At 47.6% G+C, this 18,093-nt stretch overlaps 1 protein-coding gene across 4 annotated transcripts in view; it reads right to left on the bottom strand.

The window, feature by feature from the left end:
* The window catches only part of LOC147706526 (alpha-2-macroglobulin-like protein 1), a 360,239-nt gene that overhangs the window by 257,606 nt on the left and 84,540 nt on the right, over positions 1-18,093 (bottom strand). For all 4 annotated transcript variants that reach the window (XM_086932994.1, XM_086932995.1, XM_086932992.1 and 1 more), the window contains exon 8: positions 4,765-4,885. In XM_086932994.1, coding sequence (XP_086789120.1) covers positions 4,765-4,885 — 121 coding nt within the window. The remainder of the gene's footprint in view (positions 1-4,764; positions 4,886-18,093) is intronic.

The raw sequence follows: 18,093 nt of genomic DNA, 5'->3' as shown, positions 1-18,093 counted from the left end.
TGAAGGTGTGACTTTTGTATGTGATTTTAAACACCAATTGATGAAGAAATTGGAGAGATCAGAGTGTGTTGCAGACACAACTGAAGAGTACTGGCTTGGATGAGCCAATCGTCCAGACATGGGAAGACATGAATACTCTGACTGCGTAGATGTGCTGCAACTACTGCTAGGCATTTGGTGAACACCCAGGGTGCGGTAGTGACTCTGAATGGGAGCATTTTAAACTGATAATGTGTTCCCGCTATCTCGAACCTGGGGTGTTTGCAGTGAGTTGGATGTATTGGGATGTGAAAGTTAACGACGTTGCAGACATAAAGTCACCCTGTTGTAATAGAGGAATCACAGCCTGAAGAGTTGCTGTGTGGAAGTGTTCTGAGAGGATGTAATAATTTGATGGCCTGCGGTCTAACATGGGCCGGAGTGAACCATCGTTTTTGGGAAAGAGGAATAGAAAGTATATGCCTGAACCTTGTTCTGGAAGAACAGGCTCTAAGGCTCCTTTTTGCAATAGAGCCTCTGCTTCTTGTTTGAGCAACATTTGGCGTTCTATGGAAAGTATGTGCCTGTAAGGTGGGATGTTTGGAGGTGTTTTGATGCGCTCCAGACAATAACCATGTTGGATAATATCCAACACCCACTGATCCGTTGTCCTGGTTTTCCAGGCAGTGAAGAAAAGTTGTAGTATTCCCCTGACAGGTGTTAAATGGTCGGCGGAATAAAAAGTGAGTCACTGTTTGGAAGTGGAGGGTTTGGTGCGAGGAGAGGCAACCTGTCCACGCCCTTTATAATTATTTCCTTGATATGTGCCTCTATAATATCTCCTTGAAGGGGAGGTCTGATGCTCTTGTCTTTAGGAAAAGGTAGAGGCATCTGATGGTATTGTCTTGGTGAGTGGGGATTTGAAGCAACCCCCATGACTCTGCAACCTCAGTTTTCTTCTTCCTTTTTTCTAATGTTTGATCCATTTGGGGACCAAACAGATGTTGGTCAAGAGGGACCTTGAGGAGCGTCTGCTGTACCGCTGGCTTAAAGCCAGATATGCATGGCCAAGCATGTCTATGCAGCAGTATGCTTGTATTCATCCCCCTGGCAGCTGTGTCCGCTGAGTTGAGGGCGCATTGGATTGAACTATTTGAAATTAATTTACCCTCCTGGACAATTTGGTGGCCTCTTTTCTTGTACTCCTCAGGGAGATGTTGAAGGAGTTACCCCATTTCGTCCCAATAGGACCTGCCATACCTCGCCAAGAACCACTGAGTGTTGCCAATTCACAAATGGTTGGCTGCCTGTGCTGCCACCCTTTTCCCCCAAAGCATTGATGAGTTTATACTCTGTCGAATGGTGGGGCATCTGCTAATGTCTAGGAGATGGCCCTCTTGCAGGCATTAGATATCATGAGTGAGTCAGGGGAAAGTTGGCCCTTGATGTTAGGTGGATGAGGGTGCAGCTTTGTATTTGTCTACTCTTGGTGTAATAGTATGTGCCTGCACCCGATCTTTAAAGATTTCTTCTGAGTGACGGAGCAAACCCCTTTAGCATGGGCAGATATAGACATGCCCCAATGGTAGAAGAGTGTCTCAAAGAGAAATTCATCCTCAATGGGGTCTTTGTGCAAAGGGGCCTGGTGATATGCACCTGCCCTAGCTATAAGTTCCTGGAAGGAGGTTGCATCATCCGGGGGTGATGGCTTAGCTGGATAACGGTCTAAATCATTATCCCCGGGAGGGGTCATTGTCGTAGTGGACCCATGGATCTGTGGATTGCTTATTATTATTCTCCCCTTCCCCCTGATCCCCACTGTAAGTCTAGGGGAAGCCCTGTGGAGTAATGTCTCCTATATGACTAAAGAAGTGATGTGATGGAGGCAGTGAGTCTCAAGAATCAGTTCTGGTGCCGAAATGGATAGTTTTGGTGCCAAACTTGGTCTTTGTTTCAGCGAAAAGGTGGTCGGAGCTGAAACAGCAGAGGGTGGGTTACTCAGAGCCGATGAGGCAGATGGTCATTTCAGCACTGAGATTGGTCGGCTCAATGCAGTTTCAGGAGGTTTTGGCCTGGCTTTTGTTGGAGGTCTGCGGGCGGGGCATCCTTAGCAGATATTCAGTGCCTACCATGGCCTGTTGGCAGTGGTGGTTGGGAGCCGTCCTGAAGGAAGGTCCTGCAACTGTAGGCTGTATTGTATTCCAGGGTCGGATTCGGAGTCTGGTATGGAAAGAGCCTAATCCTCTGCTGCTGAGACCTCACGCAGTTCTTCCTCTGCCCGTTTGACATTGTTTAGGCCAAAGATGTTGGGTGTCTCTTCCAGATCTTTGTGCTGCATCTTTTTCTAGCGCTCGCAACAGTTCTGCAACATTTTCTTTGATTGAAAAGATTGACAGGCCTCACAGTAATCCTCGTTGTGGTCGGTAGATACACACAGGTTGCAAACCTGGTGGAGGTCTGTATGCAGGTATTTCATGTAGCAGTTGGGACAGAATCGAAATTGATTTTGGTCCATTAGCAGCACATAGTTGGCCGAAGCCAATGAGATGATAAAACAAGGCCCGAATGGGCGTACCCCCGAAGGCCGCAACTGGAGAACATCGAATTCACAACTGAATAATTGCTTCTGTTTTCGAAAGATGCGAGTGGAACTTGAACAAAAACAGTACCGATGGGTATGGAGGTAAACAACAAAGTGAAGGGCGCACAAGGACAGGCTTAAACTGGAGCGTCCAGGACCACGTCCGAACCCGATGGTGGAAAGAAAAATAAACAATGGAGTCGATGCCCATGCGGAATACCACAAAGAGGAGGAGTCACTTTGCCTCGTGACTCGAGAGACTTCTTCGAAGAAAAGCAACTTGCACACATCCAGAACACTAACTGGCAGGACTATGCAGAGCATGTATAACTACAATCACACAATCCATCGAACATATATATCACTTTTCCCATAAGAAAATCCTGAAAAAATCCCCTTCCCAGCAAATCTGCATTGTGATTTACTCCTATCCTTGACCGGAGTAAATGCCTGACCCTTTCTGGAGATGGAACGGGTTGAAGAAAGGTTTGTGAATACTCACAAATGTGTAAGCTTGTGCATGTTCATGTGAATGTGTAAATGTGTTGTATTTGTATAGCGCGAACAGTAACCCGTAAGCATCCCGGTGCTTGTACTCCTACCACAAGGGAACCCCTCCTGGCTTTTCCTTGTGAGGTGTCCACTCCTGGGCATCCCATGGTGAAACCAGGCATCCCTTGTGCATCGGGGGCCCCGTTGTGGAGACTAAGCAAGCTATTGCCCAGAGTTGCAGCGTGGGGCCCATGCTTAGATTCGGCACTGAGTCGAGAATATCCGGTCAGAGGAATTTAAGCCCGATCCCGCCGAGGCGGGAATCGAACCCTGGTCCCTGGCCAGCGTTCTGCATCAAGGTCTACCGCTCTAACCATTGAGCCACACTTCTCCACTTCATAAACCCACAGGTTAACATCCATTCCTGTGCAAACCCTCACGAACACAAAACTGTCTTTTAAGTCGCTATACTCTGGTAAAAAAAATCTTCTTGTACGTTTAAGTCAAACGTGCATGCTCAAATAGATTTAACATTCTATTGCAGAGTGTCACATTACATAACCTGAAGGAATAATACACATATTTTCAGGTGTTTATCAGGGTATTTTCAGGTGAAGATGAAGCTCAACAGTGCTATTTACTGGCTACTTTTTTCAGGTGTTCGGATCGACTGTAGGGCAACCAAACACTGTTTGTGTTAAATTATCATATGGGCCGGGCCTGTAAATTAATCTCCAAAAACCCACCAGAGGCAAGTGAAGCAACGCTTTCCATGGAGTCTGACCGTGGCCTCCGGCATTAGGGTCATTTCTGGTGAAAATCCTTAGTATGGAGAGCAACGCCTCAAGTGAATTTCTCCACCATTTTCATAGTATGGTGGAGTGATCCCAGCCAGAGCATTTTCCTCAGAATTTAGCAATTTCCGACAGCACCCAACTATAATCCGGCTCAGTGAGGTGCTACCTCTCATCGCTCCAATAGTGGGGCACCACCATGAGGTGGGAAAGGAGGGTAAAGTGAAACACAGCCTTAAAAATAAGGAACTTTAAAAAATGGGATCATGTTTTAGGAGTCTGGAAAATCAAGGAAACTCTTTAATTAGGGCAAACTGCTTTTTTAACTAAACTATTGGCATGCTGCCTGTACCAAAGGGATTAAGTAGTGTGGGGTGAAGAAAATTTAGATTTAAAAACAATGATACATTCAAATCTAGTCCACTTTGAGATAGGTTTTACTTCATTGAGCTGAATTTAGTGTATTGTATTTCGCATTTATTTATTTCTCTATCGTTTTTATCTGTTTCATGATTTTATCTTGGTCTGTTACTTTTTACTTTTCGCAATTGTTCCAAATTTTTAAATAAAGCTTTTTGAACATAAAAAAAAATAGATTCAACTTTGTGCGGACAACAGCGCCATTCCAGATGGAAGTTCTACAGTAATATCACCATTATTAGACAATTCTGAGGATCTTTCTGGACGTAGCCGAAATATAGGCCATACAGATGATATGCAGGTCAAATGGAAGACGGCAAAGAATAGGGCCAAAGAATGACAAAACTCTTAAAATAGCCAAAGAGCAAGCTGTGCCCTTTGTAACATCGTATTCGCGGCTATCAGCCCTGAAGACACTGCTGCCTGCAAATGCCATCGATTTATAATCTTTTCTCCTCTTCCTTCTCAAAACACTGACCCTCACCCTTGCCCCCTTACCTTGCCTGTCATTGTCATACACAGATCTAGGGGGCGTTGGGAGGAGCTCCAGCGGTAATAATATGGCTTGCGGCACACGGTAGCACTGTACCGTCCTTGGACCGGCTTTCCGTAGGTGTACCTGTCAGCAACAGAGAGCAAAGGGAGTAGAAGCATCAGTCAAAGGAGTCTGGGAAAAACAACAGAACAACCAGATGGCAGTGATGCCTGTAGCATCCTGCTACAATAACCACAGACACTATGGATTGCTAATACTGGAGCTTTATTATTGCACATCCATCCTGGTCCCTGTCCCTACTCTAACTGTCCCTGGTTCCTGTTCTCCGGCTCCTCCTGTTCCTGCTCCTCCCTCTGACTCCACCCCCCAACCACTAGACTACATCCCACAATACTACATCTCCCCCTTTCTTAACAAAATGAGCTTAATGTCCTCAGCGTTCGCAATTCTTCAATCCACCACACGGGTTGGCGGACAGCCTGTTCTTCAAGCCTCAGTAGTGTCAAATCCGCGGTGGGCTTGACTTTGGTCAATCTTTCTGTTGTCTTAATCGGGGCATTCTTGATCACGTTGCGTGTGAACTGTCTGCTCTCACATTCCGCAGTCAGCATGTCTCCTTCCAGTGGTGTAACTACTGTTGGTTCAGATGCTCGATCTCTTTCATGAGTGAATAATGTTCTGGTCCTCTTTCGAGCACCCGCATCTATTTTTACTTCCGTTTGTCTTGTCCGGTTGAGGGCAACACTGTCCTCCAATTCAGGGTCATGTATACCAGACAGTATGGTGCTATCTGATGAGACTGTCTTGGCTTGGTTCAGTAACTCATTCACCGCATTTACTTTTACTTCCTTTTGTCGAGTCCGATTGAGGGCAACATTGTCCTCCACTTCAGGGTCATGTATACCAGACAGTACGGTGCTATCTGACGAGACTATCTTGGTTTGATTCGATAACTCATTCACAGTCTCGGGTTGTCTGGCGGACTCGTGAGCTGTCTGTGCATAGGCATGTTTCTCTCTTATCTGATGACCACTCTCTACTGACACGTCCGGTTTTCCTTGCGGAGTGGCTGGCTGGTCCCTTCCCGTCCGGTGACCAAGGTCCACTGTCTCTGTCTTCCCTCTGTAGGTCCTTTGAGTCAGCCTCGCGGACCCCTTCAGGGGTGACGGTGTCTGATCTGTGTCCAGATATCCTTGTGACTGACATGACAGATTGTCTTGTGGCATGACTGAGTGTTCAGAGTCCCTAGTGTGTGACGTGTTGCTCTTGACGTGAAGGGTGTCTTTTGGTTCCATGGTGCGTTTGAGTGGTTGACGCCATGACTGTTGTTGGGACCATGACTCGGTCAATTCACGGGATTGAACAGATGAGCACTCTGGGTCAGAGAAGTCTCTTGTCGACTTCCAGGATCGGACAGACGTGCTCTCTGAACCAGAGGAGTTCCTGGCCATGGACGTGCTTTCTGGGTCAGAGAGGTCTTTTGTCGACCTCCAGGATCGAACGGACGCGCTTTCTGAATCAGAGGAGTTCCTGGCCATACTCCTTTTGAAGCGTTCCGTTGAGGGTGTATCGGGTAATGGATGTCTGGAATGAGTGGGCTGTGACACGTTGTTCGTTGACTCAGGGTTGTCTTTAAAGCGATTCTCCAGGCGCCTTCGCCGACTTGTCTTTGGCATTGTTTCATTTGAGGAGTTGCTCAACAACCACGTGCTTGTTCTTTGTGTTTGCTCTTGAGATTTTCCATCTTTGCCTTTCTCACATGTCAACGACGTCTTCTCAGTTTCTTCGTTGTCCTCGGTGTCATTGATGTGTTGGTCTTTTCCTGTTCGTTGTTGGGGAGGGTCGGTCCGTCTTATGCGACCTATTTCTTCTTCACGCTTACTTGGTGCTCGGATACCCATGATGTGGGTGTGATGTGTTCTCCTGCTGGATGATGTTCCTTCAGACTCCTCTTCACAACTTGACGAAGAGTGTTCCTGCGCCGACTTCCGGTTTTGACCATTTGGAGCTCTCCTTCTATAGTTCGTCTTCCTTACTCTCTTGTTGTGTAAGTTGCCATCTTGTCCAGAGGTGCGATCTGTCCCACTGGACGCTCCCTCCTCGTCAGACTTTGAATGACATCTTGAGGGTGAAGAACTCCTTGAGGTCGTCCTTTGACTGATTGACTCGGAGTAATTCTTGTCACTGTGTCTCTCCCGTTGGCCAGACTTTGAATGATATCTTGAGGGCGAAGAACTCCTTGAGGTTGTCCTTTGACTGATTGACTCAGAGTACTCATTGTCACTGTGTCTCTCCCGTTGTCTTTTCATTGGTCTGCCTTCCCTCTCTCTATTTTTGATTTGTCTGCTTTTCGAGTTTCATCTGTCCAGGCGTCTTGATAATTTGCCTTCAGATTCGGGACCTTTGATTTGTCTCTTGCCTTGACGTGCATTCCAATTTCAGCCTTCCTGATGATTTCCTCTAGCGACCACTTTCCTCGCAAGATCTTGAGCTTTGTGTCGGGGTTTGCGCAGCCTTCAATTATCCGGAGTCGAACTGCGTCCTCATTTGTAAAGGTGTTGAAGTGGCAGCCTTGTACCAGGTTTTTCAACCGAGTGATGAAAGTAGGCAGTGGTTCACCTGGTTCCTGCCGAGCTGTGTTGAAAGCGATGCGCTCTCGATCCACTTCCGCTTGTGCGGAGAGGCGGGCACATAGCTTCTCTTGGAGTCTTTTATAGATGTCTGTGTCTTCTTCGGAAAATGTTTCGATTGGGCATCGGCCCTCTGGACCCACCAAATGGAGAAGCAGCATTAGACATTTCCTCTCTCTTTGTTCACCATTGGCGTCCAGGAAATCACTCAATGTGGCCAGCCATTGGTTCCGTTTGAGACACAGACTCCAGGTGTCCGTCGGCACCCCTGGGGTTGGTACTTTAATGCAGGGATTGAACCGTTGTGCTATTTCTTCCCCCGCCATGAGAGGAGGATTTTGATGGATCATATTCGCAGGGCGCGGGCTGTTCACTCGTCTTCGTAGTTGATCTTCTTTAGTCGAAACCTGCGGCCTGGTCATGTGCTGGGACGTTGGCAATGCTTGTTTGGCCTTCGCCAGTACTCGTTTGGTCTTCGCTAATGCTTGATTCTGTTATGTTCGCCAATGCTTGTTGATCTGCGTGTATCAATGCTTGTGTCTCTTTGCATGGATCAATGCTTATTTCTTTGCACGTACCAATGCTTGTTGATTTGCATGTGTCAATGTTTGTCTAATTGCAAGTATCACTGCATGTTTGTTTGCATGTATCAATGCTTGTTTACTCTTAGCCAATACTTGTCCTTGCAGGCATCAATGCTTGTTGACTTCCTTTTACCAATGTTTGTTTACTTTGTTCTTGCCAATGTTTGTTCACTTTCTGGCTGTTGCCTGACTCCAAGATGGCCGCCTATGAATCACACAGGGTATGTCCTTGAAATCCGCCTGACTCAAAGATGGCCGCCGCTATGGGAATCTCGTTTCCCACGAGATCTTGGTCTCATTCAAGCCTCCAGACTCACGTCTCTTCACTCGGCACTCACCGGCAGCCGATTTCTTCAGGCAGCTCACCTTCCGCACCTCTCCAGACGCTCCTCGGGCACCGGAGCAGTCAGACACGATCCAGGTGAGCTCCCGATTCTACTTCGTGGCTCGCAGGCGATGGCTCACGCATCAGGGGTGAGCTTTTCTTCCGTTTTGGCGCGAACAGCGCTCTCACTTCTGGGCTCACCCACGGGGCTTCCGCAGTGCTCCAGGCGCCCTCTTGCAACCAGGGCATTAGGCAGGATCGGGGTGGGCTCCCGATTCCTCCTTACTTTAAATTCTCGCTTTCCTTCGCCGGCACCGTGCCAAACCTCACGCATCGGGCGTGAGGTTTTCCGACCTCAGATCTCCCTCGGGCTCCGCGTTCAGCGCTTTCAGCAGCGCTTGGCAGGCGGTCTTCGTGGGGCACCGTCCTCCACGCTGAGGCACTTTCTCTTCTCTTTTGGGGCTTGGCAGAGTCAGAGTGGGCTCCTGACTTCTGCTCATGCAGCACTTACTAGTCTTTGCACGCTTCCTGCGTGAGTCGCGTTTTGGCGCGAAGGGGTCTCTTCTTCTTCGAGCGTTTTAACGCTTGGTGCCTCGGCTCCCTCTTGGATCCCTCTCAACTGCTGGGGTAACAGGGTCACCTGCTACTGGCTTCTTGTTTCAGGCAGCAACTTCGTTTTCCTTGGTTGGCGTTTCCTTCTCCTCGAGGCTGCCTGGGGACAGGGCTCTCTTGTGGGGTTCTGTGGGCTAGGTTCAAGCCCATCCCACCCTCGTCGCCAGTTGTAGCATCCTGCTACAATAACCACAGACACTATGGATTGCTAATACTGGAGCTTTATTATTGCACATCCATCCTGGTCCCTGTCCCTACTCTAACTGTCCCTGGTTCCTGTTCTCCGGCTCCTCCTGTTCCTGCTCCTCCCTCTGACTCCACCCCCCAACCACTAGACTACATCCCACAATACTACAATGCCATAACACCTGCTGTGGGTTCAGTGCTAGTCACTGGCATTGCCTTTTCTATAGCCCAACAGTACGTTCACCGCTGCTAACTATATCTACAAGATATTATGCATATTGTAAGGGGTTATCGGAAGAGAGGGTAAGCATGACTTAGCCTCACATAACATCGGATATGTAGATGTAAAGTATATGCTCACCCTTTTGGGTCATCTTGGCTCTCATGTTCTTTATTAGCAACTCAGCAGTACTCATTTTATTAACCTCTGAAGGATAAAAGTCTGGGTAGATCCACAAGAACTTTAACCTTTGCTATGAGCTCATACACAGATTCCTCAAAGGGATGCATTAGTCCCCTGAGCCACCAGTCCTGGTTATGGACGAAGATGGAGCTCTGACTTCATGTGCAACATTCACCCCACAGAAATAGTAAAACGATGTTGATGGCTCAATGCAGCAGACATTTTTTAGTCTGCACACTCTTCATACAATTAAAAAATTCATCTTTGTTCTTGCATTTTGTAATGAGTCACCATCACCACTAGGTGGTACCCTGTGTCTTATGCTTTGCCTTGTGGAAATGCCACTCCAGTACCCACCAGAAGAGGAAGAGATAAGGGATCCAATGGTACTAAACAGATTATGACTAGTTTTCGATCAGTGTTCAAAGGGGAATCGGAATCCGTTGGGTATTGCCAAGAATGTCATCTTTCTGCAGTCTGGGTTCTCTGGCTTTATGGGGTTCTTGTAATCTGTAGTGCAACCCCCTTTGTTTGTCCACATATGCCAACAGATACAAGAGCCACACCAACAGATGTCCTATGATTGTCTTCCATTTCCACTGTTGAACCTCGGAGACAAACGAGAAACAGAGCAGAAAAGCCCTCTTGCCCCACCTCGCATCGGCAGGTTAGGCTTAATCACAGGACGGAAGGAAATCAGGACTGCTCCATCTCCACATAGTGCAGCTGTCCAAAGCTCTCCCATCTTCCTGCTTCTCTTACAGTCCAGATCCAGTTTACAAACTCTCGCCACCGATTCCAACCAACTACTAAGAACGGGTGGAGTGGGCTTGAGCAGTTTATGCAGATCTCCCTCCTTGCCAACAAGATGAAGATGTATCTGCCTAAGCGATACACACCAGTCCATCTGATTGCGCTTTCCAAATAGGATCAAAAGGGGGCACACTAGGATTTGACCTCCCATAATCCCAGAGATCGCTCTCCGCCCTCCATCCAAAAAAACACTTAATATGGGGCAAGACATGAACATATGAATATTGTCTGCCTTTTCCTTACCACACCAATTGCAGTAGGGGAAGGACCTACAAAATATGTGGCACGTCTTTTGGGGTAGAGTATATTCTGTGTGAAGTTCAAAGGTGGTTCTTCACGAGCTCAGCTGATGTAACTGTGCAGTAAAGAAGGTGTAAAGAGACTGCCAAATATCTTCTAACTGCTGATATCAACCCCAGGGATTGACAAGGATCTAACATCTCACCTCTCCGGCCTTCACCAGCTCCCAATACCAAATAGAAATTTCCTTCTTTATTGGCTTAGAGTCTTGTAACTTTCCCTACAAACCCCATCTCCCCTTACTGGCCTATCCATGTCCAGACCTCCAGGAAACCAGTTGCATGTACTTGTAACATGACAGAGTACCCTTGGATTCTGCACTTAACACCACCCACAAAATGAGCCCAGTACCACCCTGTAGCTGCCCCCCGCAATTAATGCCCACATTATTCAGAGGGATGCTCAGTTTGTCCAACTAGAAAGGAGGAGTACCTCGGGAGTTCCAAATTGGAGAAAACTCTGAACAGTAATCAACTCCCAAAATGTTCCTCATACAATAACAAACTTCCAAGAAGGCCTGCAGTACTTTAACGTAAAATCTTTTTAATCAGAAAAAGCTTAAGGCTTTACAATAAAGATATACACTTTTTATAAATTTGTTTGATTTTAGAATTCTACACATGGTGATACTAATGTTTGTATTAATTGTATGGCATATGATATGATAACGGATCTAGGTTGATCACAATCAAGGGAAATCTTCTCTTCTTTGGGCTGCAGTACTTTAAGCCAGAACTTCTTGAAGTAATTCTAGTCCCTGAACTTGTACGGGATATCATCCTGCCCTATTGAGTTCAACGGCCTTGCATGGATTGTACCCCTACTAGAATTATCTGGGTTCACCAAGACCATTCTGCACTTCCTAAATTGGAAGGAGAGGTAGTAAATAAAAACGCCTGGCAATGCTACCCCACCCTTAACCAACTTCCTTCTATATTTCTTCCAACTAAGTCTAGGACATTTAGAGGCCCAAATAAAGCGGTCTATCCTCCCTTGTATCTTATCTAAGCTGTCCCTAGAAAAAGATAAAGGGATGTTATCAAACAAGTAGTTCAGCTTGGGGAGGATCACCATCTTCACTCGAGGTTCCCCCTGAAAACCTACCTACTAGTAGTGTGCTGACTGACTCGTCTTAGCCACCCCACCACCAAAGATGAGTTTCTGACCCCAAGGGGTGAGTGCCTTTGCTCTCAGGAGGTAAGGAACAAAGCCTCCTCCCACAGGATGGCCTGTGAATTAGCATTCCAAGGCAGAGAACTTCAAAGAGCCTACCATCTTTGGTATGTAAATCTGGCTTCCCTCACAGGAAGGGCCACACTGGGAACTCAAGGCAGCCCTGACAATTTTCTTGGACCACTCCCTAGGGAAGCTCTGCCTGGCCCAGGAGGCTGGAAACGCTTGCTGCTTTTGTTACTGGGGGTCGATATTGCAGCACCACAGCAAAACTGGACCCCAGTAACAACGTTTGCCCTCACCGCTGCAAAACCGGCCCCCACCCTTCCAGTCTCCTGGTGAAACACCTGATGCATAGTACAGCCAGTCTGGCCCTCCTCACAGGAGAGGATGCAGATCCCCTGTGTCCAAAGCCCCTTTGGCACCGGGACAGGCGGGAAAATTAGTAGTCAGATAGGCAAGCTTACCCCCAGGCTAGTACCACCCGTAAGGTTAGCGACCTGAAGTGGATACGACTTTTCAGAGTCTGCCATCTTGGTGAAGGCAAACTTAGGGACTCTGGGACAAGGTTATACCCACTTCCCACAGTAAGTGGTCATACAGGGGGCATAGTGACCCCAGGGATCAGTAGCCCTTTGGCTACTACCCTAGACTCTCTAAAGCCCCTCAAGTTAGTATTTAGGGGAGCTCCTGGCACCAGGTAATCAGATCCTTCCAACCAAAAGAAGATGGACCAAAGAACCATGAAAGCAAAAACTGAAGAAAAACCAACTGACTTTGTGCGGTATGTTTACCTAATCAACAATTGTGCCAAAGTCATCTTATTCTGGAAGCTGCTGATCTTCCAAAGTCCAAGAGGACTGCAAGCACTTCTCTAAAGACTAAGGAACTCCAGTGGAGCAGTGGAACTGCTTCCCTGCATCCTGCAGGCACCCAAAGAAACCTGAAAGGACCCAAAGACCGTAAAAACCCAACACCGGCAAGCACAACTACCCCCGTCACTCCAGGCCCAAGTTAAAGTTGGACAATGGTGCCAAAGTGGTCCCCCAGCCCTCCAGAGACAAAGTCCACCTTGGACTTGCCCTCTGTTGACTCACGGACGTCACCTGAATCCTCCATGTACAGGCTCACTCTACAGTGACTGCTCCTGGGGACAAAAAACGGACACCTAAAGACACCTCCACACCCGTCACCCCTGGCCTTCAGAGAAGACCATCAAAAGTGTCCCCATGTCTACTAAGATGGTTGGTTTAGCTTGAATGCCTCCCCTAGTCCAAACCTGCAGCCTCTTTTCACAAATACCGATCCCCATAGACTAACATTGGGCACCAGGTGCTGTATTGGACCTCTGTCCCCGGCCGCCCCAGTGCCGCCCAGTGTGGCCTCTTGGTACTGCTTTGGACCTTGCCCCATACTTACCTTAAGTCAAGAAGATTGGTCTCGTAAGTCGATATACTCTAACTGTATGCCATATTTGTTTTTCCTCCCGTAGGATAACATTGCAACCACTGAAAAATGTACGGTGTTGTCTTTTAATACCTAAAAGTATTTCTCTTGCAACACGTGCTTACCTGATTGCATTGATTCTGGTGCCTTAATATATATATTAAAATATGTGTTATTCCTATAAATGGGTGTGAATCTCCTTATTGAGTCGTGTGCATCATTTATTGACTGTGTACGTATTTGCAGATGTCTAACACTCCTCTCTGATAATCCTAACACTGCTCGACCACACTTCCCCCAGAGAACCACCTTGGGATTGTCAGAGCAAGTCCCTGTTGTGAGAAGGTGGCCTGATATGCAGTGCTCACTATTCTAGTGAACGCTATGTATCAGTCCAGCAACCCTTATTGATGATTGGTTGTAAGTCAACCTTATAGACCAGCTATCCTAGTAGCATGGATACGAGCAGTCTAAGGCTAAAGACTCGAGAGGGCGTGTTAAGCCAGCTGTTATACCACACATATACCCCTTGAACACCAAGTGAAAGGACACCACACAAGTGTTATGAAAATAAACAGTGTATTTATTAAGATCACAACAGCCCTGTACTCTTTATGAGGACAGGGGACTAAGCACAACACAAAACTCTTACGAAAATACTTAAGTTAGCACAGTATATACAAATGCCCGAGGGGCACGGAAAACCATATACTCTGAAAGTGGAATGCGAAATTACTAGCAGGTAAGTACAGTACTAATAGGCTTTGGAATCGCTAGGACTTGACTATAGAATCGTTAGATTACTTCTAGGAGGCCTAGGGGACTCGGGTGCAGAGTGTGCACTCTCACGCGTGATGCGGGACAAAGTCTATGGTAGCTAGATTTCACAAAGTTAGTGTTCTCGGGCGAACCCGACCTGGTAGGAGGAAAACGAAAGTGGATTCTGACCCTTGGATAGTGAGGCTATGCTGGGGCACCGAAATGCCGAAGTTACCTAGCCCAGGGGCTGCAGCTGCATATGTCTCAAAAGACGTCGGGAATCCTCGTAGACGGACCAGGAGCCTGGAAGAAAGATGCTGGCAGGTGACCAGTGAAGAGAGTTTGAAGTGATCCAAGCCTGGATCTTGAAGATGGACGATACCTGAAAGCAGAGGGGACCAAGTTCGTGACTACTAGCCAGTAGTCAGGTGGCACCAGGAGGGCACCGGATGGTAGTCACCTCGACTAGGTGAGTGGGTGACGCTGTGCTCTGCAGATCTCACGGACCAGGAGGCGTTGTCGGCGACCAGGATGGAGGAGCGAGCTGTCCCACGATGGATGAAGCTGTCGGCGTCGCTGGACCCAGGATTGGGCAACAAAGCCTTGGCAAATTCAAGCCCACGCGGTGGACCTAAAATGGCGTCTGGAGTGGACCAGGAGGGTCCAGGGTGCTTCTCTTGTGGAAGGAAGCAAGGGCCAGTCTGGAGCAACCAGACCAGCAGCAGTGATGTCGTCGGGCGTCGTTCAGAAGGCCACAAGCCAGCCGGCTAGTAGCCAAACAACGCGGTGAGCAGCAAAAAGCAGAAGGGCCCCACGCAGATCGTGGAGATGCTGGGAGGCTGATCTTCGGTGCTGGAGCTGCTCAGGGTCGGGGCTTCTCGGACCCCAAAGCACTCACCAGTGGAACACTCGGCGGGCTTGCTGTAAAGAAGTCGTGCAGTCTTGGCGATCGTCGGTCCCTCGAGGTCTCGTCGCACTCACAGTTCTCAGCTCGGCTGTAGAGGTGAGTAGAGGTCAAAGGTGCCAGGGAAGCCGGGTCTCGTCGAGCTGGGTCGTCGGATTCCTGAGGAAGGACTTGCAGCAGACCGCAGTGTTCTTAAGATGGTGCCTGCGGATGCAGGGTGACTACTCCTTAGTCACAAGGGAGAATCTTGAAGAAGAAATCTTGATGTCCTTTCGCAGAAAGTCGTGTCTTGATTCCAAAGATGATCTAATTTGAACAGGGGGCCCGCTCCTATCTTTATACTAAGAAAAGGGGCTGACCCGGTGACTAGGTCCTGCCTATGGGTGGGACTAGGAGGGGGGTGGTTACACCCCTCTCCCATGCCGGACTTCCCCCAGGCCAGGGGCTGGTGTGCCCCTGGAACTGGTTCTGACCGGCCTATGCGTAGTGAGCACCGGGGTGCCACTCAGCAGTCACCTTCCCGTAAAGCCCTGCCTACCCAGGATACACAAAACCCTGTCTGGGATGGTGCTAGCACCGCCCCGGACAGGAAACCCTTTGTCCAGGCTCCCCTCGCTGGAAGGACTCCCAGCTGCAGGGGGTCAGACTCGTGTCTGTGGTGGCAGCATCCATTTTGTGGAGCTGAGGCTTCGTTTAACTTTAACCGGGGTTCACAGTTACATACATGTCGTGTCCCTCTAGAAGGGTGGAATGCTAACCCCGTCGCCAGAATTGGCGAGGGGTTAGTATTCCAATTCGTATGACACCTTACTCGACATGTTTTGACAAAGCAATACCAAAGATAGCATTTAACCGCGAGGATTATAATGCACTTAAGAGTATATGGTATGCGTTATCATGGAGCAGCTATTAGGACTTGGTTCCGCAAGCTGCAGACAGGCCCAGCTCATGCCAGGGCACCATCTCACACGATTCCAAGCACTCTGCCTTCAGGATTGTCAAGGCCTGCCATAGGAGTGACTGATAGGAATCTGTGTGTCCATTTTTAGGGTTGGATATAGGTATACTATATCTACAGCAAAGGGTGATTACACGACTTTGCCCCAGCTGTCATGCAGCCAGTTGTGTCAAATTTAGGAGGCCAGCCAGGGGTGGCATAATACATGCTTCAGCCCCTGGTAGGCCCTGGGTACACCTATGCCCTGAGTTACAGGGTCTAATAAGGTGGCCCAGTCCCAATTGGAAATGTCCCTAAGGTACATGGAATCCATTTTAGAGAGAGAGCAGTAGGCCTGGGGTCCTGATTGGCAGGGCCCCAGGTCGACTATGTCAAAAACCAGCTAAAACACAGGGCAAAAAGTTGGGGGCAACCATAGTCAGGAGGTACCTTCCTACACCTGTCCACTCATAAGGGAATACCAGGACTCTTTGCAAAGTATATCTCTTTTTGGTATACTACATAAAGAGCTATCTTCCTACACAGAGGATAACTTGAGGAGGGTAAGGAAGGAAATTGAGGCAATATTAGCTAGATGAGGGCATCTCCCTTTGACCCTGTAGTGCAAACCCTGGAACAATGTCCTTTATCTGTGGTGGCGAAGGATGTGCGGTCTTTGACTAGTATGTGTCAGCCAAGCGATATCAGAAGGTATAAAACAGGGTGCTGCATCACCTTTGGCGAAGGGCTCGAAGGGAGAAGGGCCCCTGATATTATCAGTGGGAATGCAACAGCCGTGGGACATCAGGCGCTATAAGCTATGGTAACCCAACCCCTGGGACAGCTTCAAGCATTATAAGGCCTATGTGGCTTTAGTAATCTGCCAAGCACTGAATCTTTAATTACATTTTAGGGCAAATTCAGAAATGACTAGTACTTGTTTTAAACAAAGTAAAGAGAATGGCTAATTATTGCCCTACAGATGGAAGGCAGTGAAAATTTCCAGAAAAAGAAGATTGATTTACATTTCCATAAATTAACATTTCAGAAATAATGAATTTCTCATTAAGTCAAATCATGGTATATTGTCTCAGCACAAAATAATTAGATAATATTTTTTTCAGAAAATTAAAAAAACAAGTATATAGGCCTAGAGCTGGCTTACTCAGTCCCTGCACTCAACTCCTCACTCTTCCAGTCTTCACACAAACAAGCAGTAGTTTTACACAAAATATTCTTTTTTTGAAAAGAGGCAGTTTCTATGACAGGTTTCAGAATGGGAGGCATTTTAACATAACCTCTGAAAAAAAACTCTTGTTATATTTTAAAGTTGTTATAAAGAGTCGAACCTGAAGTATCGTGTGTCACATTACAGAGCTTAAGAATATGAGTGGATTTTTGTTCAAAATTTGACAATTCTGCATACAGAGTTACCAACTGTCCATAAATGTCCGAAATATATACATAGCTTGACAGTTATATGGCAGTGATTTTAATGATTGTGCACGTATAATCTAAAGTGAATAGACAAATAAAATAAGTTGCCTTTCCATGTATCATTTGAAACTGCAGACTACCATTGTAAATATTTAGGGGCAGACTTACAACTTCTGGCGAATCCCTGCAAATCAGCAGGGATGCACCAAGAAAGATACGTCATGCAAAACTACCCGTGCGCTACCATGGATGCGCTGCATTTACAATGCGGCGTGCCGTGACGCATGGATTGGCAGATGCGTGACGTATCTGCCGGTGTAAGGTTGGCGCAGTGCGAGTCATGTCGCGGGCGCGACACAACTCCAGCACTGTTCCAACCCGGCCTGTCTCCAACATACTACGTCATGCCTTACGCCTGCTTCAAGCAGGGGCAAGATTTTGACGCAGCGGCATCGGAAAAGTGACTGAGTGAAATCTTGTAGTTTTCACTGCATCACTTTTCCGAGGCTTTCCTCCGACGGAACGCCCACACAGCGACGGAACGCCCACATGAAACCTGACGCAGGTTTCATTTGGCGGAGTGCTTTACAGCGTGACGCGTCACGTTCTAAATAAGTTGCAATGTGGCGCACGGTTTACGCCACAGCTGCGTCATAAAAGTGACGCAACGGCGGCGTAAAAGTGTCACAAGGGGCTTGTAAATCTGCCCCTCTTTATCTAACCCACTGGTACTCAACTGATCCACCTAAAAAAACCAAAATGCTCCTCTGATGGCATTCAAACTCTTGTTCATCAGGTTGTACTCACTTTAATCCTTATCAG

Source organism: Lissotriton vulgaris, chromosome 7, assembly GCF_964263255.1.
Source record: "Lissotriton vulgaris chromosome 7, aLisVul1.2, whole genome shotgun sequence".
Classification (NCBI taxonomy): domain Eukaryota; kingdom Metazoa; phylum Chordata; class Amphibia; order Caudata; family Salamandridae; genus Lissotriton; species Lissotriton vulgaris.
Note: the sequence above shows the minus strand (reverse complement) of the source record. Positions and strands in the feature narration are given on the sequence as shown.